This window comes from Pleurodeles waltl, chromosome 8 (assembly GCF_031143425.1).
Source record: "Pleurodeles waltl isolate 20211129_DDA chromosome 8, aPleWal1.hap1.20221129, whole genome shotgun sequence".
NCBI classification, from domain to species: domain Eukaryota; kingdom Metazoa; phylum Chordata; class Amphibia; order Caudata; family Salamandridae; genus Pleurodeles; species Pleurodeles waltl.
In genome coordinates this window covers 398,765,316-398,793,257 of record NC_090447.1, presented here as the reverse complement: position 1 = coordinate 398,793,257, position 27,942 = coordinate 398,765,316, and the positions used below count along the sequence as shown (strand labels likewise).

Below are 27,942 nucleotides of genomic sequence, written 5' to 3'. Positions count from 1 at the left end.
CAGCACAGTCCATTTCCACTGACTCAAGAAACGAATGACATACCTTTGCACTTAAAACCACATCTTGTCTTAATCTAATATTATCTGTTTTCAGGCAAATGTATAAAGTGGCAGTGCAAATGTAATACAGATTTCCTCAAATTTTCCAAACAAAAGAGAAAGTCACAGAGTGTGTAAAACAACAGAGTGACAATGCAGGGACAGTACAGGAATGTAACCGGCAATCAATAAAGCGGCAATACTAAACTGAGCACATTGCCTCCAATTGAGCGCTATAAAGCAGAAACTGGTCGAGAAAATATATCACATAATAACGCGACAAGGCAAAATACAGTACATATATGGACAATCAAATTGCCCATTAGAGGCCATGGGAAGTGTAGGAACATGAAAGGGTGTTGGAATAAAGATAAAGAAGTCCGATGCGATGATGAGATTTTCGGAAGAATTTATTGTAGAAGAAAAACCCACAACAGCATGAGCAGTACAAGCATCCAAGTCGAAAGTCAGTCGGCAACTGCCGAGAGCTCGACTCCTCGAACTCGGAATGTTTTGCTGACGATGACGGGGCACAAGCAAAACTAAAAATAAACAAACACAAATACGGAAATGTAATTTCCATTACAAGAAATGACAGTAAAAATTAACAATAACAATACTGAAGTTACATGCTACATCACCTTCCCCCCCTAACAACGAGAGGAAATCATTTAATCAAGTAATCACTAAATTTAGAAGACAATTTAACAGTACGATTCGACTTTGTTCGTACCTCCTTGTCCCTCATTCTACAAGAATTGATGTCTGGGTCAGACATGTCAGGTGGGATGATTTTAGTGTTCTCTGAAGGTGTCGACGTGACAACTCATTCAGATGGTACATTACTAACATCAATGGAAAAATCAATAGAATCCGAACTAGGTGGAGATAATGGACTACCTCGCCCATAATATACCTTAGCAAAGATCTCAGCTTGTTCGGTAGATATCAGAACAACACTATTCCTATTCCATCATGCTTTACCATCTAGCAAAAGCAAATTTTTATTCGCTTTAATAACTTTTACTGGTAAAAAAAACTTGGACTCTCCTTTCATGACCTTTTGCGGTTTTTTGATTAAAACAAAATCATGGACAGTGACAACATTCTCTCTGACTCTATTTCTGATATCATAATTTTTCTTTTGTATGGATTGTTTTTCTGACACTGTTTCTTAATTTGTCCAAATCTATTAAACCATTTCTTTCCTTCTTGCATTTCCTGTTCTGCAGGAGCCACGAAGGAGTCAAATTAGTGACAGCTTCCCTTCCCCTAAGCAGTGAGAAAGGGGTCAATTCCGTGGTAGAATGAGGTGTGGTATGATACGCCCACATTTTTCTTGAATAAAATGCACAACATTTACGTTCATAGCAATGGCTGTCTGTATCCCTTCTTTTAGAATGCGGTTGGCCCTTTCCACCAAACCATTAGATGTAGGACTGTACAGTGCAACCTGAAAGTGCTTAATGCCATATTTCCCGAGAAAAGTTCCCATCTTGTGGGACGTAAAATGTACTCCATTTTCAGTTGTTATAGATGTTGGTGAACCTTCCAAATGGAATAGTCTCTCCAAAAATGCTATAACAGATTCAGAGTCCGCAGATTCAACAAATGAATAGTATATCCACTTAGAGAAATAGTCAACTAGCACAATTAAGAACCTAATTTCTCTAGGTAAAATGTAAAATGGACCTGAAAAATCAATGGCTAAGTTGTCCCAAGCTTTACTAGGAAAAGGAACCGGATGTAAAGGTTTGGTGTGATTCTTCCAGTGTTTGTAAGAGACAACACAAAGATTAAAATTTTCAACAAAATGTGTAACCTGCTCGTTTAAGCCAGGCCACCAATATGAAGCTTTCAGTTTTTTCACAGTAGCCGAAATCCCCAAATGTCCAAGATGGGCAATTTTCACAATTTTATTGCGAAGACTGTTAGGAGGAATAAACAAATCACCCCTCATACAAACATCATTTTCAGATGATAACTTCCCCGCCACTTGTTTGTAGGATCTCGTTTCACTATCTAATGTCTTCTCTGAAGGCCAACCATTGTTGACGAAATAGGACACGCGAGACAACACTTTGTCATTTACCATGGCTGTTTTCCATTCATCTACAGTGATTCTGCCATCACAAGCCGAGACAGCATCAACTAAACCAACCACACCCTCATTCTCCTGACTCTCCGTTTCCCCATAGGAAAACTGTAGTGGTATACGGGACAAACAATCGGCTTGAATATTCTTTCCCCCCTGAATGTGTTAACCACTCAAATTGTATTCCTGTAGTGTAGATAAAATTCGTACCAAACGAGCAGAAGCCTTTCCTAGACCATTACCACTAAGAAGGTACACCAACGGTTTGTGGTCAGTGAACACATTGCATTTCCTTCCCCATATGTAAGTCTTGAATTTTTCTACAGCCCACGCACAAGCTAAAGCTTCTCTTTCTATAGTGATGTAATTACTCTCTGCTTCTGAAAGAGATCTAGAAGCAAATGCTAGAGTGTTTTCTTTCTCACCAACTAACTGTCCAAACCCAGCACCTGAACCCTTTAAACTAGCATCAACAGCTATAAATGATTCTCCTAAAGGGACAAAAGGTTTAAGTGAAGGTGCAGATAACACCAAATTTTACCTCAATCTCTTCATTCCAGATAAACGTTTGACCCTTCTTGAGCATAAGTCTCAAAGGTTGGACTATTAAGGCATATCCAGGCACAAAACATGCATAATACTCGCACAGTCCCAAAAATGAATGTAGTGCGTCCTTATCTGAAGGGGCAGGAGCGTCTTTAGTAGCTTCCAAATTACAGAATTTTGGTTTTCGTATGACCAAGATATTCCACCTGATCAACCGTGATCTTGCACTTTTCCGCCTTAACCGTCATGCCATGTGATTGTAAAATGCTAAAAACTTTGTCCAAAAGCGTGATATGCTCCTCTGGAGAAACCGTGTGAAACAAAATATCATCTTGAAAAGCTACAACGTTATCCAAACCACTAAACAAAGTGTCCATCATTTTTTGGAACACACTAGCCGCAGAAGCTAACCCGAATGGAAGCCTGCAATATTTATATGCCCCAAAAGGAGTTACAAAGGTGGTAAGTGTTTTGGACCTCTCACTTAAAGGTATCTGATGGTATGCTGAGTGTAAGTCAATAGTGGAGAAACACTTAGAGTTACCTATGTTCGTGATCAACTCCTGTATGTGAGGAAGGGGATGGCAATCGATCAGTATGTTTTTGTTAAGTGATCTTAAGTCCACACATAACCTCAAATCCCCCGATCTCTTCTTGGTAAGAACAATGAGTGAGACCCATTATGAAGAATCAGTAGGAGCAATTGTACCTTCTGCAATCAATCTATCCAGTAGTTCTTTCAAGTTATGTCTGATGCTCAAAGGTACCAGTCTAACCTTGTGTACAACGGGCAATGCTCCTTGTTTGAGCTTAATGCAGTGTTCAAAACCTCTAACTCTATCAACTTTGTCAAGAAATACCTTCGGAAATTGGATTTTCAAATCTTCAAGGACTGACTCGAAGATGTTACTGCCATAATGGAGCTGCCCTGAGTTTGTGCATTTGCTAGTGCAATGGGTGTGTCATGGCCAGGACGCAAAACATTACCTAGTTTGGCCAAATCCCTCCAACCTACGATATTCCTCCCTTTGACAGTAACATATATTTTAGTGTGCACACATTTTCCTAAAATTGTCAAATCTGACCAGAAATAACCCAACAAGTCTATATCTTGCTCATCAAAAGCATTAGGATTGATATCAGGACATTCCAAACCATTAGACTGTGGCCATAATGAAAAGTAAGTTTTATCAGCTATTATGGTCACTGGAGCTCCTGAATCAGCCATAACATTAGGTAACTTCCCGTCTATGCTTGCTTCACATATGGGTCCCTTAATGTACTGTACTTTGGGGTTCATTTCTTTGTGTATGTCTACAGTCAAAACTACATTGGAAAGTCTTCCAGTACACTCAGAAATATCCTCATCGGCTTCTTTGGTGTATATATTACTAATACACACTTTGGATACATTGCTGCACCCACCTGACTTGAATTTAGTTGACCTGCACATTTTTTGGAAGTGACCCATCTTGCGACACTTCAAACATTTCTTGTTTAAAGCAGGGCACGATGGGCAGTTTCCAATGTGATTATAAGAACCACATCTGTAGCAAACAGCGGTGCCGGTACTCTGACCTGGATTTCTCCTGTTCCTTTGTGATCTGTCACTGATAGTACAAACAGAATCTTCTTCTGAGACACAGCTGACTGCCACCTGAGAATTATGGTTAGAGAACATTTTAGAAGAAACGATGGATCTTTCAATGCTTTTAGTGATATCAATAGTTTCTTATATATACGTCTACATTTGCACCAAAGTCACACTTAGAAGCTAACACTCGTGACATTGCAACATATTCTTCCACTGACTCGTCAGCAGACTGCTTACACATGGCGAAATTGAATCTCTCTAGTAGCACACTTGATTCGTCAGTATACTCTCATATCATTCTTGCTTTCCCCTCCTCAAATACATTTCAACCAGCACTATCGACAGAGGGCGCAGATACGGGTGGAAAATTGTCAAAGACTCATTGACCCGCCACCCCCAAGTGATTGAATAATAAAGCCATTTTCCTCGCTGGCGAGAATTCAATGGCATCAATAGCTGTGAGATAATTCTGAAAAATCCTCAGCCATTCAGACCATTTCAATTCAGGTTTCCCATTTTTTTATAAAAAGGGAGGTGGCTGAACAACACCTTGAGAAGATGCCATGGTTGAAATTAAGTATGTAAAGTACCAACTAAAAAAAATGGCAACGTGTGAAAGGCAGTTCAAGATTATGACAGTGCTGAGATGTCCTGAACGACGGTCTTGCCAGACTCGAACAGTATGGAAAACAGTATTATTTTGTCCTTTGACCGCGTCTATAAAGTGCCAATGACTATTAACAGTTCAATATTTAACAGTTCCCACGTCGATTTAGTCTCTAGTGCGCTGTTCTTTGGGCGCTGTTCTTTGGAGAAATCATATGTTTATATATATTTTTTTCTTTTTTTTTTTGTTTTTCCTTTTTTTCTTTTCTTCTTTTGTGCAAATAACCCGTTTGGAATGCGAAGAGGAAGCACTATGCAAGGTTTTATTGAACAGTTAAAAAAACAGTAATAATTGAAGCGAGAAAAATAAACTAAGCGCTCACCGCGCGTTTCAAGTCAGGCCGGAACTGGTATCTTGAAAACAATTGTAGACAAAACGTTGCCTGGACGGTGCGATGACAAGGTAATAATTTGCGTAGCGTAGTGGTTACTAAGCAACAGAAAATGTCACCTGAGGAGCGTCAGCCAATGTGACGCATTGTTTCACACCACGCAGCATAAATCACCTAGGCAACCATCGACGCTCCCTGCGTCAACCTCCGTGACGAGTAGTGACGCTCCCTACGTCAACCTCTGTGATGTGCAGCCCAGTTTGAGTGTCCCTTATACGTCAGCACCAGCAGCCTTCCTGTGAGTCTTCAAATAAGAGTTCCAAAGCGCGAGTGAAGAATGGCTCCTGGAATTCGCTTAGAAGAATACGACAGCGCGCGCCCAACAGTTTATGTCCAAAGCTGCCGCGTGTCGCTACGGGTTTAAGGCCCAAAAATTTAAAGTCACTATGAATCACACGGGCTTGCAGCAAGAGAAAATTGGCTTATTCACGCGACAACCTCGCTTCTACTGCCTGCCCGTACAAGACGAAGGTTGGGGTCGGTGGGTCCTCAATAAAAATTGCTCGTCTTCCAAAATGCTCCAAAAACACCCCACTCCCGGTACTATAAAATGTAGGAGCATTAAAGGGTGCTGGAATAAAGATAAAGAAGTCCAATGCGATGATGAGATTTTCTGAAGAATTTATTGTAGAAGAAAAACCCACGACAGCATGAGCAGCACAAGCATCCAAGTCGAGAGTCAGTCGGCAACTGCTGAGAGCTCGACTCCTCGAACTCGGAATGTTTTGCTGACGGGGCATGAGCAAAACTAAAAATAAACAAACAAAAATACGGAAACGTAATTGCCATTACAAGAAATGACAGTAAAAATTAATAATAACAATACTGAAGTTACATGCTACAGGAAGGCAGAGCTGGAAGGGCATCACATTCGCCAATAACTGCTGATACAGGATGACTGTGCATAAACAAATAAAGTGCAGTCTCCCTTTCCATCACGCCAGATATCGGAGCTGGAAAGTGGCAGTGCAAATGCCATACAGTACATTTTATAGTCTGACTATCTAGTTGTTGACAGAAAGCCAGCCGCGAAATAACGTGTCTGTACAGGAGCAATACGAGAGAGTGTCCTAAGATCTTTTTATAACACTGTATATTGGTCATGCAGGCAAAATACCAGTATTACCTTGTACTGGTTTTCCTCCCCTTCTTCAACCATTCCTCAAACGTGGATTCACAATGGGGACATCCAGGGGCTGGTAATTATGGAACTAGCTACCAAGGTGGAAATAAAAATAAACTGAGCACACTGTTTCCCAAACTGTGAGGGGACAGTGAGGCCAAACAAAACAATACAGGGTAGAGGTTTAACCTTGCATCCAACCTTAAGTGAAATATACTCAAAAATCTGAGACTAATATTTGGAGATGGCTTTACATGTCCTAAACATGTGGCCCCAATATCCACTCCCCTACATCTAGGACACTTTCTGGTAGCTGTGCAAAACATTTTGTTAAGCGTCTCTGGAGTATAAAAAGCATCCACTCATTACAAAAAACATCATTCTGTGGAAGTTTGCACCTCTCAGCAACTTTACTCCAAAAGTACTTTGACCAAGTCTCACCATCAATCTCTACCTCTGTATGTTCCCGCCATCTTGTTAGAATATTTGAGACAACTCTAGAGCTATCCGGTCGAAGCTCCCTATACCAGAAGCTAAGGGAATCATTCACATTGTTTCCCAGCCTTCACAGCCAAGCAGTAATCATCATAAAATGGGAGACTATTCCGGGCAGAAACCATCTGTGTGGAAGAGAAAGGGAGAGATGTTTCCTGTGTGATGATGTGAGAACAGATCTCTACCACCGACTTCACTTTGTCCTGATACAAAAAGTCTCTGATTTTAAAAATATGAATATTTGCCGATTTCTTATTAGCGGCTGGAGAGAGAGGAGAGAGAGAGAGAGAGGAGAGAGAGAGAGGAGAGAGAGAGAGGAGAGAGAGAGAGAGAGAGAGGAGAGAGAGAGAGAGAATGAATGCCAGGGTGTTTCAGCATGAATCATGGGTATTTTATATTTAGGAAAAAAATGCCCCTTCAGAGCGCTAATGTTCAACAGGGCATTATATCTCACTTTGGGCCAGATGTATCAAGATTCCAGGTTGCGATTTCCACATTGCAAATTTTAAGAAATCGCAATTTTTGAAATGCAAAACGTGATGTATCAAATTTGCAAATCGCAAATAGCGATTTCCTAAAATTCGCAAACGCTATTTGCAAGAAGCAAATACCGAATCATAAAAACATTTGTGATTCAGTAACTCAAAATTGCAAATAGCGAAAACGGCAAACCGGAATAGCCTGATGACATCACAACCAGGACGTGAGTCAGCCCATGCTGTTTCCAGATGCCACACCCATAGGAGCAGTGAGAGAGACACAGCCCAGCACCAGGGAGTCAGAATTGTGAGGAAGCTAGGATCAAACTGCAACATGGCCAATGCTGGCAATGGGAAGAAGAAGGGAGACAGGAAGAGGAAGCTGAAATTCAGTGAGAAAGAATTGGAGGTGCTCATTGAGGAGGTTGTTGGGAACCATGATAGACTCGTTGGAAAGACCTCACTCCAAGTAACTGAGAGTAAGAAGCGGAAACTCTGGTCTGACATCAGACACAAATATGCACAGTGGGTGTTGCGCAGCGCTTTGTGGAGGAGATACACAAGCGATGGTACGACTTGCGGTCTTGTGCCAAGAAGAGGGTGGACAGCAGGCTTAGGGAGGCAAGGAGCACCGGAGGTGGACCATCTATCCACACACCGTCCACCCCTATGGAAGACCTGGTGGAATCCACATTGCTGCCAGAAGCTGTCAGTGGTGTAACTGACATTGACACCCAGGGACACACAGCACTGGCAAAGGTAAGGCCAGTAATTATGTGTATCCCCACATGTGCATGTACACATGCCCCTTGGGAAATAGAACATAGCTTGATGCCCAATGAAAAGTAGTCCATGTCACATCTTACATACAACACACAGTGCCAACAGTTCCATTAATGGGAGTGGTAGTACACAACCTTAGGTGAATACACAACATAAATAACAAGATAGTGGTCAACCACATAGAGAAACACCACAAGCGACTCAGGGTGACACAATTTAATTGTACATTTAAAGCAACAGTGTGGAAATCTGTGACAAATGCTAGAACTGACATGCTGCACATTGTCCTTGCAGATGACTCGGTTCCTTCTGCTGTAGGATCTGAAAAAGTGGAGGATGCAGAAACACAGCCACATCAGACTCAAATACAAGTGAGTCCTACAGTATTGTTCCGACTAGACACAGGGCAAGGGTGTTACAACTGCCAGAGTACAACCTGGACTCAGATGAGATGCCAGAACACAAACCCACACCACCACCAGAGGCGAGTCCTACAGGAAGACAGCAGTCCCTGCACCAGCGCCAGTGTTAGCCTTTCCCCTCAGGAGGCGCCACGATGCAAGCAGACAGGGCACAGAAGAAGGAGTGGGCCCATTAATCTTTGGCGGCCTGGAAGCTTCCATGCTGAAGGTGCCGCGCCTGCAATGCAAACATTTGAAGTCACTGCACAGTTTTTGTCTCACAATAGCAATATGGGGTTACAAAATCAGCACTTGGAGACCCTGATTGAGGGACAGCAAAAAGTTGCTGAAAGCACCAAGGAGTTGACACAGGTCATTGGGGAACTATGCACTGAGATACAACAGGAGCGCGTCAACCAGCAGAGGCACCATCACCGATATTTTTGAAAGTTTCATAGCTTCTGTAGATCAGTTAATCGGCTTGCAAGTTCAACAGCCCAGATATCATGGCATACCGTTGCCACACAGGTGGACATGGCACATTGCAGTCGGGACATTGCACAGGGACTTGTGCAAATTACCAACGTAGTGGATGCCATGCAAACAGCATGCAGTGCCACAACCGGCTAACTGGGTGTTGGTGACAGTGAGGAGTCCTCTAGCCTCAGCAGTCTGACAGTCCCTGTTATTTATCCAAGGCATTGCAGTGCCAGACACAGTACTGCAGGTGAACCTGCTACTAGAGGTGCCAGCAAAGGCACTGAGCACTCAAGTGGAGTGCATGGACGTAAGAAGTGATGATGAGGGCTACAGGGGACCACCTCAACATGTAGAAATAAAGTCATGCTATGATGCTAATTGTGTGACACTGTTAATAGATCAGGGGCCAGATGTATGACATTTTTTGCACTCACAAACGGTGCAAATCGCAAAAATCGTCTGTTTGCGAGTACAAAAAAGTGGTCTGCAATGTATGAAAGGCATTTGCAGACCACAAATAAGAAATCGCAAAAATTTCGATTTTTTGCGTTGCAACCTGGTTTTGCGAGTCGCAATTTGCGATTCGGTGTTTCCAGTAGGAAATTGCGAGCCGCAAATAGCGACTCGCAAACTCCAAGTCGCAAAGAGATGCATGAAAAAATTGCAAATTGCGATTTTTCGCAGAATGGCATTTTGCACATGCAAAATACCATTAACTGAAACCAGGTGCAAAATTGAAAACTGCATTTAAAATGCATTTTTAAATTGGACATGTAAAGCACACATGCCTTTTTGGCATGTGTGCACCTTACATGTCCCCAAAACGTGTTTTGGGGTGCAGCAGAGGGGGCCTTAGCCCCCCAACACCCTGGGGTTTTGCATTTCAAAAATTGCGATTTCTGGTTCAGAAATCGCAATTTTGGAAATGCAAAAAATGTGCAGATATGGGCCAACAGGCTCATAGCTGCGAATGGGGCTGGTATCGCAATTTGCAATTCAGTAATAGCATTTGCGATTTTTAAGAAATCGCTATTACCGAATCGCAAATGTGATACATGGCACTTTGTGAGTCGGAAATAGCGATTTCTTAAAAATCGCTATTTACGAATCGCAAAGGGTCGTGATGAGACATCTGGCCCCATGTCTGCCCATTGTGAATAGCTATGTCCTAATGACACATTGTTTACCTGAAGTCAAGGTAACAAAGATGCCAACTACTGACACCCATATTATTGAAGTGGATTTGTCATTACTTACATCAAAAATGGTTGCGCGTGATGTCAGCATGTCTTTGCCTGCCTTCTGCTGCACTGGTCCTGTCTGCTGGTAGAAGGGGTGGTAAGGGATCATCATCCTCATCTGAGTCTGGCTCCGTGAGTCCCACTGGTATGCCCCTGGTGGTTGCTATGTAGTGCAGGAGAGCACATGTGGCCACAATTTTGCATGTTGTCTCACAGCTGTGCTGTAGTGCACCTCCATTCCTCCGGATGCACCTGAAACGGCTCTTCAGCAGCCCAAAAGTGCGCTCCACCACATTGCAGGTAGCCCTATGTGTAGCATTGTACCTCTTCTCTGCTGGAGTGGCTGGGCTCATGTAGTGCGTTAGCAGATAGGTGCGCACTGCGTAGGCACTGTCTCCTGAATGCACAGAGAGTAAAATGAGTACATTTGCTGTTTGACGTCATGCTTACATCAATGCATTATTCTGAACTATCAAATCACCTAGTAGATATCATTCACCAAACTCCCCAGCTAGCAATCTTGTGTGTATCCTGCTGTGGCGAAAGATGTAGGAGTCATGTGTGCTCCCTGGGTATCTGGCCACGAGATCAGTAATGATGTAGGAGGCATTGCATATCACCTGAATGTTCATAGAATGATGGTTTTTACGGTTGCAATACACATACTCGGTGGCCAATGGTGGACAGATTGCTACATGTGTCCCATCAATGGCACCTAGCACATGTGGGAACTGTGCTATCTGGTAAAAATTAACTTTGGTTTGTTGTAATGCCTGTGGGGTGTTGGGGAATCTTATGTACAGTTGTATTCTGCTCTGCAAGGCATTGAGAAATGCGTTGATAAATCTAAAGAGGGCACTCTGTGATACCCCTCCAGCTGCTGCTATGATCCCTTGATAGCTCCCTGAGGCTAGTAGGTGTAGGTAGCATAATACCTGCACATGTGTGGGTATGCTATTTATCCTGTGTGTTGTGCACTGAAGCATGGGTTGTAGCTCAGCTATCAGGTCAAGTATCATGGCTGAGCTTAACCTGTACTTATCATAAATTTCCTCCTCAGTCTGGTCAAAAAGGGTTAGGCACACTCTGAAAATGCACTCCTGTCTCCTCCTCTCTCTCCTCAAACCTGCCAAGATCCTCATTCTCCTTGCCATGGCGTAGAGTGCAGCCATTGTGGAAGAGGGGCTGAGGCATTCTGGGCCTCTTTATATAGGTTGCACCTGGTTACCACCTGGTTGCAGTTCTTGGTAAATTGCATGTGCAAACGGCCATTCTGCGAATAATCACAAATTGCGATTTTTTGCTACATCGCATTTCTAATCCGTTTTTGTGTGTCGCAATCTGCATCTCGCAAATAACGGCACGATTTACGAGATTGCTATCTGAGATTCACTATTCTGTATCGCAATTAGCATTTTGCAAAAAGCGATTCGGTAAATCATATCACTATTTGCGACATGCTAATTTGTGTCTCATTCTCAAAAAATCGCTATTTTTGTGATTTCTTATTTTCCCACTGCAAATGCCTTTCATACATCGTAAAACGCATTTTTGCATTCGCAAACGGACATTTGCACCGTTTGCGAATGCAAAAAAGCTTAATACATCTGGCCCTTTCTTCTGTATTTTAGAATCCTTAATGGCTCTCGGCACACTGGCTATATCGCAGCGATCAAGCATATGTGAAATTAGAGAGTTATCAAACTGAGACCCCTGCATAGAAAAGCGACAACTGTACGGCTATGAACGCAAAATAATATTGTAAGTGAGCACTAAGCCGCCGTCCATATAGGCAGTTGGAATATTGTTAAATCAACACTAGGGGATTTAGTACCCTACATCAGTGGTTCCCAAACGTTTTCGATCTCTGGCTCCTTTGACCTATTGGCCGTGTTGGCCACGGCTCCTCATTATGTTACTTTTTTTTGGCGTGTGGGGGAACGTAATCCCAGCCTCTGGAGTACTACCATTTTTAGCCTGGAAAATAATTGGGATGAAACTGATGAGGGCATTAGAGAGCTTTAGAAGAGCACCGGATGATACTACATAGGGTCAGGCTTTATTTTTAAATAGGCACAGATGAGATTAAGTAATTTGCACAGAATCAAAGGATGGTAGCTGACGCCAGGACTCCGGCCTGGTTCCCAAGTTCTAAAGTCAACAGCTCTAACTGCTAGGCCACATCTCCTCCTTTGACAAAACTGGTGAAAGGATGTAACCCATCTGGCGGCTGCTTCTGACATCTCCTTCCTGTGCTAGAATGGGTCAGTTATTATTTTTCAGTTTTTCTTGGATATTCTCTTTTCTTCTCAGACACCTTCATACATTATGTCTTTCTGGTATCCGTCTTGCTTTGTCAGTGCCAGAGAAATGAACTCTGGTTTCATTGTTCCCACATTCAGAATTGTCACAGAGGCTGGGCGCTCTGGAGTCTCATGTCTGTCTCTATTGACCTGTTCCTACACTATTTACAGTTTGTCTTCTTTATTCTCTCGTTCAGGTTGCTGAAAATCATATATTGGAAACTATTTTTGTTCTTTTGTCATAGGGATATTATTAATTGTACTTTGGCGCCCTCCGCTGGTCACAGTAATTAATGCAGGGTGTTCTGTTTACAATACCATGATGAAAGCTACCGATTCAAAGCACCTCTGAGTGGTTCCCAAATTGTGTGCAGCGCCCCTGGCTAGTTTTGACAGCGCACCAGGGAGCCCAGGCGCAAGAAACTGCTCTCCAGCTTGCCTTTAACTTGAAGGGACATTTCTTAAGAGGAAAATATAAATAGTAAAATCGACATATTTATTAACAATATCCATCCAATCACGAAAATATGGAGTGATTTCCAAAAAGCGAATAGAGAATGGATTTTAATTAATAGAGGGGCGAAATTTAAATAATAACTATTCAGGATGGAATACGAATAAATTATCGCTAACTAGCGAGGTTGCAGCCCTTTAAATACGCTCAAACAGCCCCACAGAGGTTAAAAGGGCTGGCTATAAGAGAGCTACCCCGATCTGATGCCTGGGGGAAGACGGGGTGGCGGCAGAGTTTTAAGTGCTTTTCCACTTTATTAGCAGCCCCCCTCTCTGATTTGCTTTATTCCATGTCCGCTGGGTGCTCTGTCCCACCCTCTTTTCAAGAAAGGAGTTTTAGTAAACTATTTAAAGAAAGGGAAAGATGAGCCCCCATATCTTCATACAGGCCAATAACACTTTTAAGTACTGATTATAAGCTATTTACAACAACAAAAAATCTAATCGTAATAGTGTTGTGATGAGGTCGCTGACTCAATCCTGGAGAACTAATACTTACTATCTAGCTGAGTTAATCGATTTCCTACTGACAACAACCTAGCGGCCGTAATCTTGTTGGATAAGAAGGCATTCGAGTATGTGAGCTCGGGGACAGTGTTTCTCAGCAGGTCTGCCGCAACCCTATTTGCCTTATCACAGAACCCTTGACTCAAAACAATTGTTCCCATAGTGAAATTCACTCCTTACTTCCAGGTGCAGCAAAAATAAAATTATAACTCACATTCTAAAAGATATTTAGGGATATTTTATTAGACCACTTGATTTCTAGCTTATTAGGCCATTTGATGTTTTCTAACAAATTGTGTGAATGCACCATCTTTTTGCTACTGGTCAGATACCTCCCTTTACAGTACCTGTGTGTGTGCACAATGCTACGTGTCCAATATTTTTGTGCTGTCTTCCCTTTACTTCTTTTTAACTTTGACTAGTTTTAGGTAACTTTATATGTAACTAGTGTTGCCTCGACACCTAATGGTCCATGATGTTTGCAAATGATACGTTTCCTATTTATCAACGTAAAACATTTCATCTGCTGTTTGCTGCTTTTTACCTATAGAAAAGATGGTCTGAAACCTTTTTAAGCTTCGCTGTACGATCTGAAAGCTCTACCAACATGAGAGTTGATACGGGAAGGTGATCACCATTATGAACTGGATCGCTGTAAAATGATCTATGACAACAGGCCACTAATTTCTGGTTATATGTGCCCTAGGATTATTTCATTTGGGACAGTGTATACTTTAACCCCATACCCACCTATGAATCATGTTTTTGTTAGAAACAAGAACATGCGAGTCATTAAACTCCAGCTAAACCTCTCCCTTAACTAAATGTTCATAAAAGGGTAACTCAGAAATTTCGAAATTGGAATCGAACTATATTCAGAGCTAAAGTTATAAGAAGGTAAGGTTGCATGTTTTCATTCAACTATTGCATGATTAACAGCTTATTTACTCGACCAGGAAAAGAAATAAACTCATTACTAAATACAGTTATATGCTGTTAGGAACCATCCAGTGTATCCGACTTCAAAGTAAATCCAAGACCAGTAAAAAGACGCTTTAAAAAAGAGATATGGGGCATATTTACAAGAAAGTGGTACATCGGTCCCGATGTGCCACTTTTCTCGCGTCACACTAGCCCCACCGAACAACACCATGGTTGTGCCGTATTTATAATACGGCGCACCATGGCCGACGTTAGGACAATAGCATTACATTTTTGACACTATTGTGGCCCTTTGCTGCATTAGCGTAAAAAATGTTGACGCTAGTGCAGCAAAGCACAGGGAGGCCCATTGATTAAAACGTGTGAGTCATTTGAACGTCCGTTGTGAGCAGGCATTAAAAATGAGGGAAAAAGTGCAATGTAAGTGAAATGTAAATTTCACTGCACCATGTTTTCGGGCCTCCCTGCGTTGGAACGTCGCCCTTGCATACATCATGCCCTGGTGCAGACATAATGTGGCGCAAGGGTTTACAAAGTGCAAAGTGGTGTAATGCAAGCACTGCGCCACTTTGTACATATGGCACAGGAGAAAGGCCTCCTTAACGCTGCCTCAGCGTAAAAAAAAATGACGCTAGGGTAGCGCAAGGTGGTGATAGAGGCTTGTAGGTATGCCCCGTAGTGTTCTCACAGACCCTCACTAAAAAATGCAAAGTAGTCACTCAGACACTTACTTGAAACAACAGATCCATAAACTGATAGTATTTCCTGACAGCTTGTAAGAAATTGGAGCATTAGTTGAGGAGTTTGAGACCTCACCTCAAAAAATAATCACCTTCCTTTTTGGGGTGAAGCATAAAATAACTAAATAAACTTGTGCATGACACTCTGGCACAAAGCAACCAGGTTTAACTTAAAGGCAATGTGTAATGTATTCATGCAGTACCTAAACAGCAATAAAGTTAAAAAAAATACAACACAAGAAAAGTCCCCGACCACTTTAGAAAAACAGAGTACATTTTAATAAATAAAATGACATAAAATGACAAAAACCCATTGAGTATGACTTGGGCATTTTAATTAAAAATAGTGCCAAAAAGCAGACAGCGCCCATTATGGTTAACTGGTCTCATAGACTGTGTCCAAGTCAAAATCTAAAACTGACTGCAATGGAGCATGGACAGACCAAATTCACACAGGTGGAAAGTTCACCTTAAGACATAGAAACGTTTTTGGTGGAAAAGTGGTCATCAACGAGTTGTCGGGGGGCAGCCAGATCTCAAGCGGCACTCAATGACGGCAGGTTGCTGAAGGACAGGGTCCCGGTGGGGATGCTGATGAAGGCGGGAAAGGTCCGAGGGTGCGAAGTCTGTGTCCAGGAAGGCTTCCACATCAGTGAGCTGCATTCGGCCTCTGTCCCAATGAAGACCTCTACATTTGGATTTAGAAACTTTTGTGGAAGTCAGACCTCTTTCTGCAGGGCAAACCAGCAAGCTGAAGACGACAAGTTATTAAATGTTGCTGGCTGCGGCTTTGACAATGGTCCCAGGCTCTGAACGTTCTCCAAGCAGAAAACTGACAACATGTTTCTAAGTCCCACTTCTTGCAGTTTTGGGGGCATTAGGAGCACACTAATACCAGTCAAGTGTCCAGAGCCTGGACAGCACCTCTTGATGGGGGGTTAGGACTCCCTCCAACAGAGGCCAGCAGCAAGGTCCAGGGCAGTTCCTGTTGAAATTGGTCAGCTGGGCAGTTGCAGAGAGAGAGGCCTCTGGAAGCTTGTTGTGTCCCTGCAGCTCAAACCAGAAGTCACGAACTGACCCTTGGAGACACTTCTGGAGTCCTGGGTTCAAGGCAAGTAGGTCCAGTCTTCATTCACGATTTAGACAGCAGGGCAGTCTTCTTCTGATTCTTCACATGTCCCGGAGTGTTCTGAGGAGATAACTGTGGAACGTTTATGCCCATTGTACGCCTGTGGGAGGAAAGCATGTCTTTGTCCACCTCATAAAACAGTTTTGGTCAGTTCCTTTACCTCCACTGAGCTTGATGCCACCCTGACTAGAGAGAGACAAAGGAAAAGAAGGTGAGGTGTGATATTCATCTGCCAGTTTCAAGGTAGGCCTCATTTGATGCTCAGAAAGGGGCTGGGCTCAGCCCCTCCCACCCCTGGGCCATCCTATTAAGGAAGGAGTCCCCCACACTCAGAGCCTGTTGTCTACTGTCTGGGAGCAATACACATCTCGCCGTAGGGGAGCATTTAGAGATCACATGATATCTGGACACTAAAGGAAAGCCTTTTTTCGTTTAGGATTTTAAATTACCATTCAATGAATCATTTGAACCATTTTCTAGCTATCCTCAATCTGGTTTTAGCACTTATTAAATGTAATAGTGTAAGTCAGTGGTAACCTATGGGAGAGCCAGCCTTGTTTCAGTGAAAAATCGCTACAGAGGTTTTTCACTGCCAGGCCATGTAAAATATTAAATAGACATCCACTTACCATGCCATAAGGCCTACTCTAGGGGTGACTTATAAGTATTTAAAAAATATGGTGGTTTAGGCTTGACAAAAGGTTTATTTTGCTAGGTTAAAATGGCAGTTTAAACCAGCACACCACGGCTGCAATGGCAGGCTTGAAGACATGTTTTATTGTGCTACTTTAGTAGGTGGCACAATGAGTGCTACAGCCCACTAGCAGCATTTAATTTACCCACCCTGGGTATAAGTAGTTCCATATACTAGTGACAAAGTAAATTAAAAGATTTCAGTTAGGTGTATACCAATTGTAACATGTTTGAAAGGGAGGGCACAAGTGGTGTGAAATGTGTCTGAAATCAGAAGCAGGGTGTATTGTCCCTGAAGAGGTCTTGATCTAAAAGAGAGACACACCCACTGCAACAATCATTGACCATATCACACCCCTCTACCAATCCCATATTCAGACACTGGTCTCCATGGGGTGAAAATCCACTCTCCTGTCAACCTATGCCCACCTACTGCCTTCAAGGAGCTCTGGACACTACTGTCACAGTCCCTCATCTCTCTTCTAAACCCCACTCTGCAAACCTCCACTAAATTTAAACTGGTTGTATAATGCCTTTACTTAAAAAAAAAAAACAATTTGCACTTAAAGACATAAGAGCTATGGAACCATCTCAAATATTCCTTTGCCTACATACCCGTTTAAATAACTATCAAGCAAATGCAAGGATTAATCAAAATCTATAACAAACACAAGTGAGTTTCAACACCTCCTAAGGAAACAGATCCACCTCAGTTTCATATGAGATGACCTCAATAAGCAGGGATACAAAGATGGTGCAGGGACAACCATTCTCCTTGATGTCTCAGCAGATTTTGAAAGGTCATACTAATAGGCCACTTACACATCATGGGAGCCTGAAATCTGATCTACAATGTATATCCTCTGTTCTTTCAGGCAGACCCCAAATTAGTCACTGCAACAATATGCACCTGCATTGTTGCAAATTCTTGTAAACTCAATGACACATTAAACAGCCTCTAAATCAGCGCAAATCAATTCATTGAGGTGCCTTGGTGAAACAGAACACTGAATAATTCACAACCTGTTCACCCTTGTCTGTCTCACCGAAGACTGCCATCTCTAGTTACACAAAGCTTCACTAACATAACATTTCTCATTCATCCCTCACCTAAGGTCATTTTTCAAAATAACAGTCAATCTGCTGTTTGTAGCTTGGTGATAATGTACACAACAGCTGAATATGTGTGTGACAATCCGTGACATGAAGTAATGAACAATTCCGAAAGACCGTTCATTCATGAAGCTACACTGTTGCAGACATACACTATTTAAATAATAAAACACAGCATGCCCGTCCTTAAGACATTAGCATATCTCTGTTGGGTAGTTATCATACGTCCCTGTAAGGCCATAGGCTGTCTTTTCACATGTGGTTGTAATGATTTGTTAGAGCATTTGAAGCTATTGCCAAAAGACAAGGATCCTGTATTAAGCTTCCTCTATTAGTCCAATTTAAGAATCAGGTATTCCCAACCAGCCCCTCGTCTACCACAGTAAACCCTGGCTGACTTATCTAAACAGAATTATCTCACATGCTCTCCACTTGGTTTTCTTCCACCACACTGACTGAACTGATTACCACTAAAGAGAAGGCCACTCCAGTAATAAAGTAAAATAGCATTAAACTTAAATGCATTAGTCTAATCATTATTATTAAAGGATAAAGGAAAACTATTATTAATTACTAAAAAGATAATGGTTGCTTTTTTTGTTCCATTTTTAGCATAACATGTTTTATAGTTATGTCAAATTCATTGGATTTAAATATTCAAAAGTAATTCAGTTTTTATTGAATAACAGTTCAGGGTTAAGCTTAGATCCATCAAGTTAATATTAAAATATAAATTAGACTTTCAATTACATTTAGAATTAGAGCTCGTTTTAGGATAATTCTTTAACATAACATTATTTAAAATAATGGTTAGGGATAGGTTAATGTGGTGTATTAATGTAATTAGATTAATTAAACCTAACTAAGGGTTTGTGTATGAAAAATCACTATATTCCAATGATCGTCCCCGTTTTTTCATTACTGGTGTTGCTGATTTTTTACCTCTGCATACTAGAACACTGCCTTCTAGTCTCCAGCGTGTGTGCTCTGATCCCTAAACATGGTAAAATTGGCTAATCCACATCTGGAATATTTAGGTTTCCAGTAATGCTGTGGTACATGGTGCAGGATAAATAAACCAATGGCATGGGAAGTTAAATGCCACCTGTGGACTGCGGCACATGTGCCGTCCACTAGGCTGACAAACAAAACTTTCCTTTAGGTCTACCTGTGTAGCCTGACTGCTGTTGCTTTTACTCCTGCAGATGAGCCTGTAAAAAAACACCTTTTTGACAGGAAAGCATTTCAAAATGGTACATGCAAGAATTTAGCGGTGCATGTATCTATGGTCACCTGCCCCCAAAATCTATTTTCACAGGAAAAAAGGCTAGCTGTCCTATGAGAAAAATCTGAAGTTCAGAAGAAAATACCATTCCAATATACTCGGGTTTGAGATAAGGAACCAGAACGATTAAACCACTATTTCTAATATTTATTAAAAGTTAAATTCACTGGTGAAATGAGATGTTTGATAAATATTTAGGAAAAGCAACATTTAAAAAGTGAAACCTTTATCTGCCTAAACCTCTTCAGTAGACTAATTAGCATTAGCCTTCTAGCAGCTGGCCCTTTTCAATACTCCCCCTTAAAGAACTGTGCAAACAGCTCCCACAGCAGAAATAATGGCTTGGGTCTTTTGGCAACAAGACCTGAGTTTGAAGCATGTGACTCCTCTCAGCTGAGGAAGAGCATCCGGGGTGGGCCCATCAACTTTCTTAACTTGAAAGGAGCAAGGCTGAGGCCTGCCGATTGATAGGTAAGTGTAAAGGGGGTATCGGGGAAGAGAGGACTTTGCTCACTGGGCCAACTGCAGCCAGTTTGACAGTAGCCCAGCAAGAGGGGGAGCTAATCCCAGAATCAGTTTGGAGCGGTTGAGGAGGAGGGGGCTGCTTATTTTGCATAAACATGCCGTGACTAGGAAAGCAGAAGACTAAGGGCAGGAAGGGAATGCCCTGATTACTTTTACTCAAAGTAGTGTACTGTGGAATTGTTTTCAGTAAAGAAAACAGGATATAGTGCAAAAGTGGGAAGGGTTGCCCCTGGGAACATTTTCCTCATTGGTTAGAGAGTGTCCAGGAGTCACCTTCACTACTGGCTAGTAAATCCTACAAAAAAGGCACCTTGCAGAGAGCTCATCGGAAAACACTTTCCAAAACTGAAGAAGAACAGAAGAGGACTGGACCTGCTGTATTTGACCTGTGTGGTGACCGAAGGGGCTCTACCAGATCCTTCTTATAGCCAGGACTGAGAAGTGCACTCTAAGGGTCAGAGGGCTGATCACCTGTGTAGCTACAGTAACACAACAAACTGCAAGAGGCCTTTTTCATGGTGTGCCCAGCTGACCAGCTGCTACTGGTCCTGGATTGGATGCTACTGGTAGCCTCTGATGGAGTGAGTGCTTGCTCCCTACTGCTGTCCTTGAGGTCCTGGGAGCATAAAAAAAAACCCCAAGAGGAGCTACTCAAGAAAGTCTGAAAAAGTGGGAACATTTTTGGACTCCCAAGACATCTGGAGCTTAAGTGGGGTCAGGTGTGGCAAACTGGTCTGATTTCAAAAGGACTTCATTAGCTACAGCTTCAGGCTTGCCCGCTAGAGGATTCTGAGCTGCAAAAATGGACAAAGGACCTGATTTAAGTTTGATGGACAGAGTACCATCCATAGGGACGGCAGTGGACATTACATCCTCCAACCAGACTGTACTTCGTCTGTCAAATTTAGAGATGACCGCTGGCCCAGAAGTCAGCCTTGTACCTCGAAAGTAGCCACCATCATGGCAGTTCCCGTCAAGGTATGAAAAATTTGGTGGATGGCCCTGTTTGTTTTGACAGTCATTCACCAAATTATTATATTCCTTTTTTTTTTGTTTAACCAAATTCTTGAAGCTGGACCTTCTGGTGAAACAAAAGATAAATGACCCTCACGCTCTGGAAGCTCTCTCCTAGAGTGTGGGGTCATTTACTGTTTTTTCTGTTTCTCACCAGCAGATTTTACCTGGCAGTTGTGGTAGATGTCATGTATTACATCATATTAGATTATAGAATGTGAGGGAATTCTATTCCTGAGGCTGGAGTAGGAGAGAGCTGCTGACTGGTTGCAAGTGGATGGGATAGTTCAGATAAAGAACCTACACATCTTCGGTCTAATTTGGAGCATTTATTACACTGGCGAGGAGCTGTGGCAAGGAAGATTTTGGAGTGTCCTAATACCATACAGTTACGCAATTTTGGCTTTCTTTGAGATTTCTCCAAATTTGACAAGGATCGTGATTAGTACTATTTGAAAAACCCAGGAGTTGGATCTTCGTTATATTGTGGAACCCGGTGAGCCAATTTTATTCTTGTTATTTCAATTTATTGACTTATTACTCAATTTTTCAAACGGCGAGCGTTGAGTATTTGAAAATCAACATACCGTTCTGCTCTCGTGGCTGTTTCTCGAGGAGTCTTGACGTGTGCAAGTGTTCCGACATCAAGCAGCATTGCGCATGTTCTGCTGGTGTTTTTCAACCTGTATGCACTACACACCCACATGCAGTTATCAAGAGGAAAGGAGATTGCGCACGTGCAGCCGTCAGAAAGAAAGGATCTCCGATCTTTATCGAAGCTGTGCGCATTCTCACACGCACGCACAGTTATCTTTAAGAAAGGAGATTTCCTTTAGAAATCAAACTTTTCGAGGTGAACTATCTCGGCGACAGAGTCGGGGAGAACTACAGCGATACGCACGGTATCCGGGAGGCTGCGTATTGGGGAAGTTAAAAAGAGACTTCCTTTAGAAAACATCCTTTTAGTTTTCTACTCATCTCGAAGACCTGGACAGAAACGTCTTCAGCGATTCACACGCCATTCTTAAGCCTGTGTATTAAAAAAAAAAAAAAAAGAGGCTATTTCTTCAGTAAATAAGCATTTTTCAGCATTTTTATTTTTTCAAAATACTCTATAACAAAAAAAGAGGAACATTTTAGTGACTTATTTGTTTATTATTTATTATTACTATGCAAAATATTCCACCTCCACCTTTCTTTTTGACTATGCCAGGAGAACCGCACATAATTTGGTCTAAATGGAAAAAATCATTTCTTCATTATTCCAGAGTTTGTGGTACCAATTTGTCTAATGAAAGAAAAACATCTCATGCACTGTTTGGGCAGTGAAAGACAGGAAGTTTTTTTTAACTTTACCTGACCCAGGAGATGAAGGTACTGATCTAAATGAATTTGAGATATGCTTAAAAAAGTTAGACCTACATTACTTACCTACGATTAGCACCATTTTGGAGAGTTATCACATTGGTATGAGAGCAAAAATCTAGTGAAAGTATTGAAGAGTATGTAACTGCTCTAAGAAAGTTAGCATCAACATGCAAGTTTGGAGCTACTATTGATGAGCGTATTGGAGATCAGTTTATGTTGAGGTGTTCCAGTGACAAAATAAAACAAGAACTGTGGGGCAAAGACGATCCGTCTCTACATGAAGTAATAATTTTGGCTAAGAGTGTGGAACATACCCTAGCTTGTGTTGAGGAGTTAGAAAGAAGTAAAAAATATTGCGATAAATAAGATTACTCCAAAAAAGGAACAAAATATGTGCAAAGAGGCAGATGGAGATAAAGAAGATGGAAAAATCAATCAAGGGCAGTGGGCTAGGTTCAACGACACTAAGGCGGTCATTACAACATTGGTGGTAAAAGCCGTTTACCGCCGTGCAGAAGCCCGCCAACACACCGCCGCGGCAGCGGAAAACCACCACAGCTATTATGACCCACAGCACGGAATCCACCAAAATTCAGACACCCACAGAAGTCCGCCACACCAAAGGTCAGTGATAAACTGGCGAAAACAAAACCTCCACCATCACGCCAACAGAAATAAGCCCACACTATCACGACACACGAATCCATGCGGCGGTCTATCAACGGCGGTATTCCATTGGCGGTACACACCGCCGCGCTCAAAATACACACACATATACAAAACACTACTACAGTTGACAATTCAAAATACACACACCTGATACACATACACACACCTCTCCCACACACCCAATACAATATGAAACACACACCCACAAACCCCTACGACCAAAAATCATGAACGAAGGCCAGAGAGAGACACCACCATCAACAATACTAGCATCCACAGGCACACAATACCATCACCCACATAACTTCCACGCACCTCACACTACACACCACTACATATCAGCACACTTATCACCCCACACACCACCCCACACATCACCTACACCACCCCATGGCACGGCAAAGACACCCCAGGTTCTCGGAGGAGGAGCTCAGGGTCATGGTGGAGGAAATCGTCCGGGTAGAGCCACAGCTATTCGGATCACAGGTGCAGCACACCTCAATTGCAAGGAAGATGGAGCTATGGCGAATAATAGTGGACAGGGTCAACACAGTGGGACAGCACCCAAGAAATCGGGGGGGGGGGCATCAGGAAGAGGTGGAACGACCTACGGGGGAAGGTGCGTTCCGTGGTCTCAAGACACCACCTTGCGGTTCAGTGGACTGGCGGCGGACCCCCACAACTAACAACATGGGAGGAGCAGGTCTTGGCGATTCTGCATCCTGAGGGCCTCGCAGGAGTAGGTGGAGGAATGGACTCTGGTAAGTCAAATCTTAACTATTACATCCTCCGCCCTACCTGAATGCCAGCACATACCCCCACCCTCACCCCCATCACTCTAACTCCTCACAAATGTCCCAATATCACAAACCACACATCCTAACCCCAAGCCCTGCATGCAACAACAAAGCATAGACACCCATCACTAAAGCATGGCCACTGCACATACCTATACACCCCTCTAAACCATCATCACACAAGGTCCCACACAGGAATGCAAGCACTGGGGTACACGGTCACCCACCTATTGCACACCATGGCACACACAGATGTAATAAACATCCTTTTACACCCCTTCAGGACCCCTACCCAACGTCACCGGACAGGAGGGTCCACACATGTCCACACCACCAACAGAAGAGGCCCACAGTGATGACAGCACCTCTGTCCAACTGGATCTAGCTGATCAGCCCGGCCCATTGGGGACCTCGGGACAGTCAATTCCCCTCACCCAGTCACAGGCCACCACAGAGCTTCCCCCCTCTGGAAACATCAGCACAGCACCCACCCAGCGGGCCCATACCTCCGTCCCCAGGACATGTCAATCAGCAGTGTGTCCAACACTACAGGGAAACAAGGTTAACCCACCTCCCCAACAACAGGGACCTGGGGGCAGTGCTTGTGGGCACACAGTCCCGGGGACGGAGGCCCAGGAACACAGGGGAACAGGTAGGGCTGCTGTGCAACAGGGGGCGGACAGGCCCAGGGAACCCACTCTCCACGAGGCCCTCTCCAACATCATGGGAGCATACCACCACTCCCAGGAGACGATGGCAACGGTACTGGCCAAGTTTCAGGAGACCCAGCACCTGCAGGAGGAACAGTATTTGGGCTTCAGGGAGGAACTCAGATCCATCAATTCCACCCTGGGCACCATCGTAGGGGTGCTGAAGGAAGTACTCAACACCAGGAGGGACACTGTGGCACTACAAGGGACCCCTGACACTAGCATGGACGATGAACTGCCCACCACCTCCGCCAGCGCTAGTGGACAGGAGGCACCGCCACAGGACCACCACACCAGCACCCCACCCACTGCAGAGGGAGAACCACCCCGCAAGCGGTCCCTGTGATCCAGGACAAAGACAGAGAACGATGCCAAGACCCCCGCCAAGAAATGAGACCACCCTGATTGTCATCCTACTGTCCCACTTTGTCACCCTGTCCATCCTTAAACTGCCCCTGCTCCACTTCCAATGCCCATTTGGGCAATGCACCTTTGAGACTAATAGACTGGATTCTGCCATGGACATTTCTCCGCCATCACCCCTCCAATTTTGAGCACTAAAATAAACACCCTTAAAGCACAAAACAATCTGGAGTCAGTCTGTGATTTTGGAATAGTGTTTTAGCAATTACTGTGGCAAAAAGCTCTTTCATTTGTAATGTCAACATACCTATGTCACACAGCTCTAGTCCATGAGGAATCAAAGCAGATGTCACACAGTGGGACCCACATATGTGAAATCGTAAGGGAAAGTGACAACTCAGTGACCATACACTGGGTGAAAACGACAGACAGTAGAGAGGTAGTAGTGTTTAAGTACATGTAGTAGGCCAGTTAGTATTCTTACCTATGTTTCACTGGAAACATTGCTGGATCACTGAGTCCCTTTTGTCCATGTCTTCTTCTTCTGCTTCCTCGTCTTCACTGTCCACAGGCTCCACAGCAGCAACAACACTGCCATCTGGACCATCCTCCTGCAGAAAAGACCACGATGATCTGGCACACCTTCTTTGGTGAGTAGAATAGGGATCCACCTGTCATATGGAGGCACCTGAACCTGGCCTTCAGGAGGCCGAAGGTCGGCTCGATCACCCTCCTAGTTCGCCCATGGGCCTCATTGTAGCGTTCCTCTGCCCTTGTCCTGGGATTCCTCACTGGGGTCAGTAACCATGACAGGTTGGGGTAACCAGAATCACCTGCAAATGGCGAGGGACAACTGTTAGACACACACTAACCTGGAGGGATATCCCCAGACCCAGACAACCATTCCCACTGACTAGCTTCCAGGGCCTCACCTAATAGCCACACACGGTACCTCTGGAGTTGACCCATCACATAAGGGATGCTGCTATTCTGCAGGATGTAGGCGTCATGCACTGAGCCAGGGAACTTGGCATTCACATGGGAGATGTACTGGTCGGCCAAACATACCATCTGTACATTCATCGAATGATAACTCTTCCGGTTTCTGTACACCTTTTCACTCCTGTGGTGGGGGGAACAAAGCCACATGTGTCCCATCAATGGCACCTATGATGTTGGGGATATGTCCCAGGGCATAGAAATCACTTTTCACTGTAGGCAAATCCTCCACCTGAGGGAAAACGATGTAGCTGCGCATGTGTTTTATCAGGGCAGACAACACTCTGGACAACACGTTGGAAAACATAGGCTGAGACATCCCTCATGCTATGGCCACTGTTGTTTGAAATGACCCACTTGCAATGAAATGGAGCACTGACAGCACCTGCACTTGAGGGGGGATTCCTGTGGGATGGCGGATAGCTGACATCAGGTCTGGCTCCAACTGGGTACACAGTTCCTCGATTGTGGCACGGTCAAGCCTGTATGTGATGATCACGTCTTTCCTCCATTGTCGACAGGTCCACCAATGGTCAGTACACCAGAGGATGCCGCCATCTCCTCACATGTCCCAGCGGACGGTGCCTATGAAGGATAACAGCGAGCACAGAGGTAAACTATTCAGAGGTACGTAACCCCAGCTTACACAGAACACAAATCATAATCTAAAAAGTGGCCTCTATGTGTGTTGAGTCTAGCCCTAGGTATGTGTGACGCAGTTGAAAATGAAGCCATGTGAGCCCCTGAAATGGCGGCTGCCTGACCGGTAAAGTGGGACAATGGGATGTGATGTAACTGCGCTGGCGCTGTACACCGTCGCGGTAGGCAGTTGAAGACCGCGGCGCAATGCTGCATTGGTTAACATTGAACCCTATGGGTCCCAGGAGCCAATGATGATGTACGCCGGCGGTGACGGTAGGCACCGCCGCGGACGTGACTGCCATTTTCTATCACTTCAATCACTCGATACCTGATCTTCGACAGGAGAGGACCTGCACTGCAAGTGCTGCTGTGACCTCGGTCTGGAAGAGACAATGACTCGAGTGTCTGGGGAAAGGGCCCCTGCCTTCACATCGGAGGAGTTTGAGAAACTCGTGGATGGGATCCTCCCCCAGTACACGCTACTCTACTGTCCTCCAGACAAACAGGTAAGTACACTGGGAGCATGCTGTATGGGCTATGCCTGTGTGGAGAGGGGTGGATGTAAGAAGGAAGGGGGGGAAAGAGTGCGGCGTGCATGAAACGACGGTGAGTGCATGTGCCACATGCCAAGGGTAGGGATGGGGGCCAACGACTGCGACGGTGCAGTTGGTAATAAGTTTCTCTTCCCCCTGTACAAATCATGTAGGTCAGCGCCCACCAGAAAAAATATATTTGGCGTGCCATCGCCAAGGACGTCCGGACCCTGGGGGTCGACCACAGACGGAGCACCCACTGCCGAAAAAGATGGGAGGACATTCGCCGCTGGAGCAAGAAGACGGCGGAGGCTCAGCTGGGGATGGCCTCCCAACATGGGAGGGGTGCCCGTTGCACCATGACTCCCCTGATGTTCAGGATCCTGTCGGTGGCGTACCCGGAGATGGATGGGCGCTTGAGGGCATCACAGCAGCCATAAGGGGGTGAGTACACTCTAATTCTGCAGATTTTGCGCGCAGGGGAGGGGTCTGGGTGGGGGAGGTGGGCTGTGGATTTCCCTAGGACAGGGCAAGTTCCGTAGGCAAGGTCCCTCGTAAGGCAGGCCATGTGGCACCCCACCGCACCTCTGTAGAGTGCCAACTACTCCTAGTCATGCCCCTGTGTCATCCATGTGTGCAGATGTTGTCCATAGCCTAGTAGGCCATTTCCCAGGAATTGAACAGTGGAGCCCAAGAGCGCAGTGTAGTGCAGGGGGCTTCTGTGTCTGTCGTGTCCGCCAACAATAGCGGTAATGCATGCACT

At 44.0% G+C, this 27,942-nt stretch overlaps 1 protein-coding gene across 2 annotated transcripts in view; it reads right to left on the bottom strand.

Annotated features, from left to right (window-relative positions):
- The window catches only part of LOC138249981 (inosine-uridine preferring nucleoside hydrolase-like), a 169,863-nt gene that overhangs the window by 94,476 nt on the left and 47,445 nt on the right, over positions 1-27,942 (bottom strand). The window contains exon 2 of one of the 2 annotated variants that reach the window (XM_069204264.1): positions 21,686-22,128. The exons of the other annotated variant lie outside the window; for it this stretch is intronic. Coding sequence (XP_069060365.1) covers positions 21,686-21,804 — 119 coding nt within the window. The 5' untranslated portion in view covers positions 21,805-22,128. The remainder of the gene's footprint in view (positions 1-21,685; positions 22,129-27,942) is intronic. 2 annotated transcript variants of the gene reach the window in all.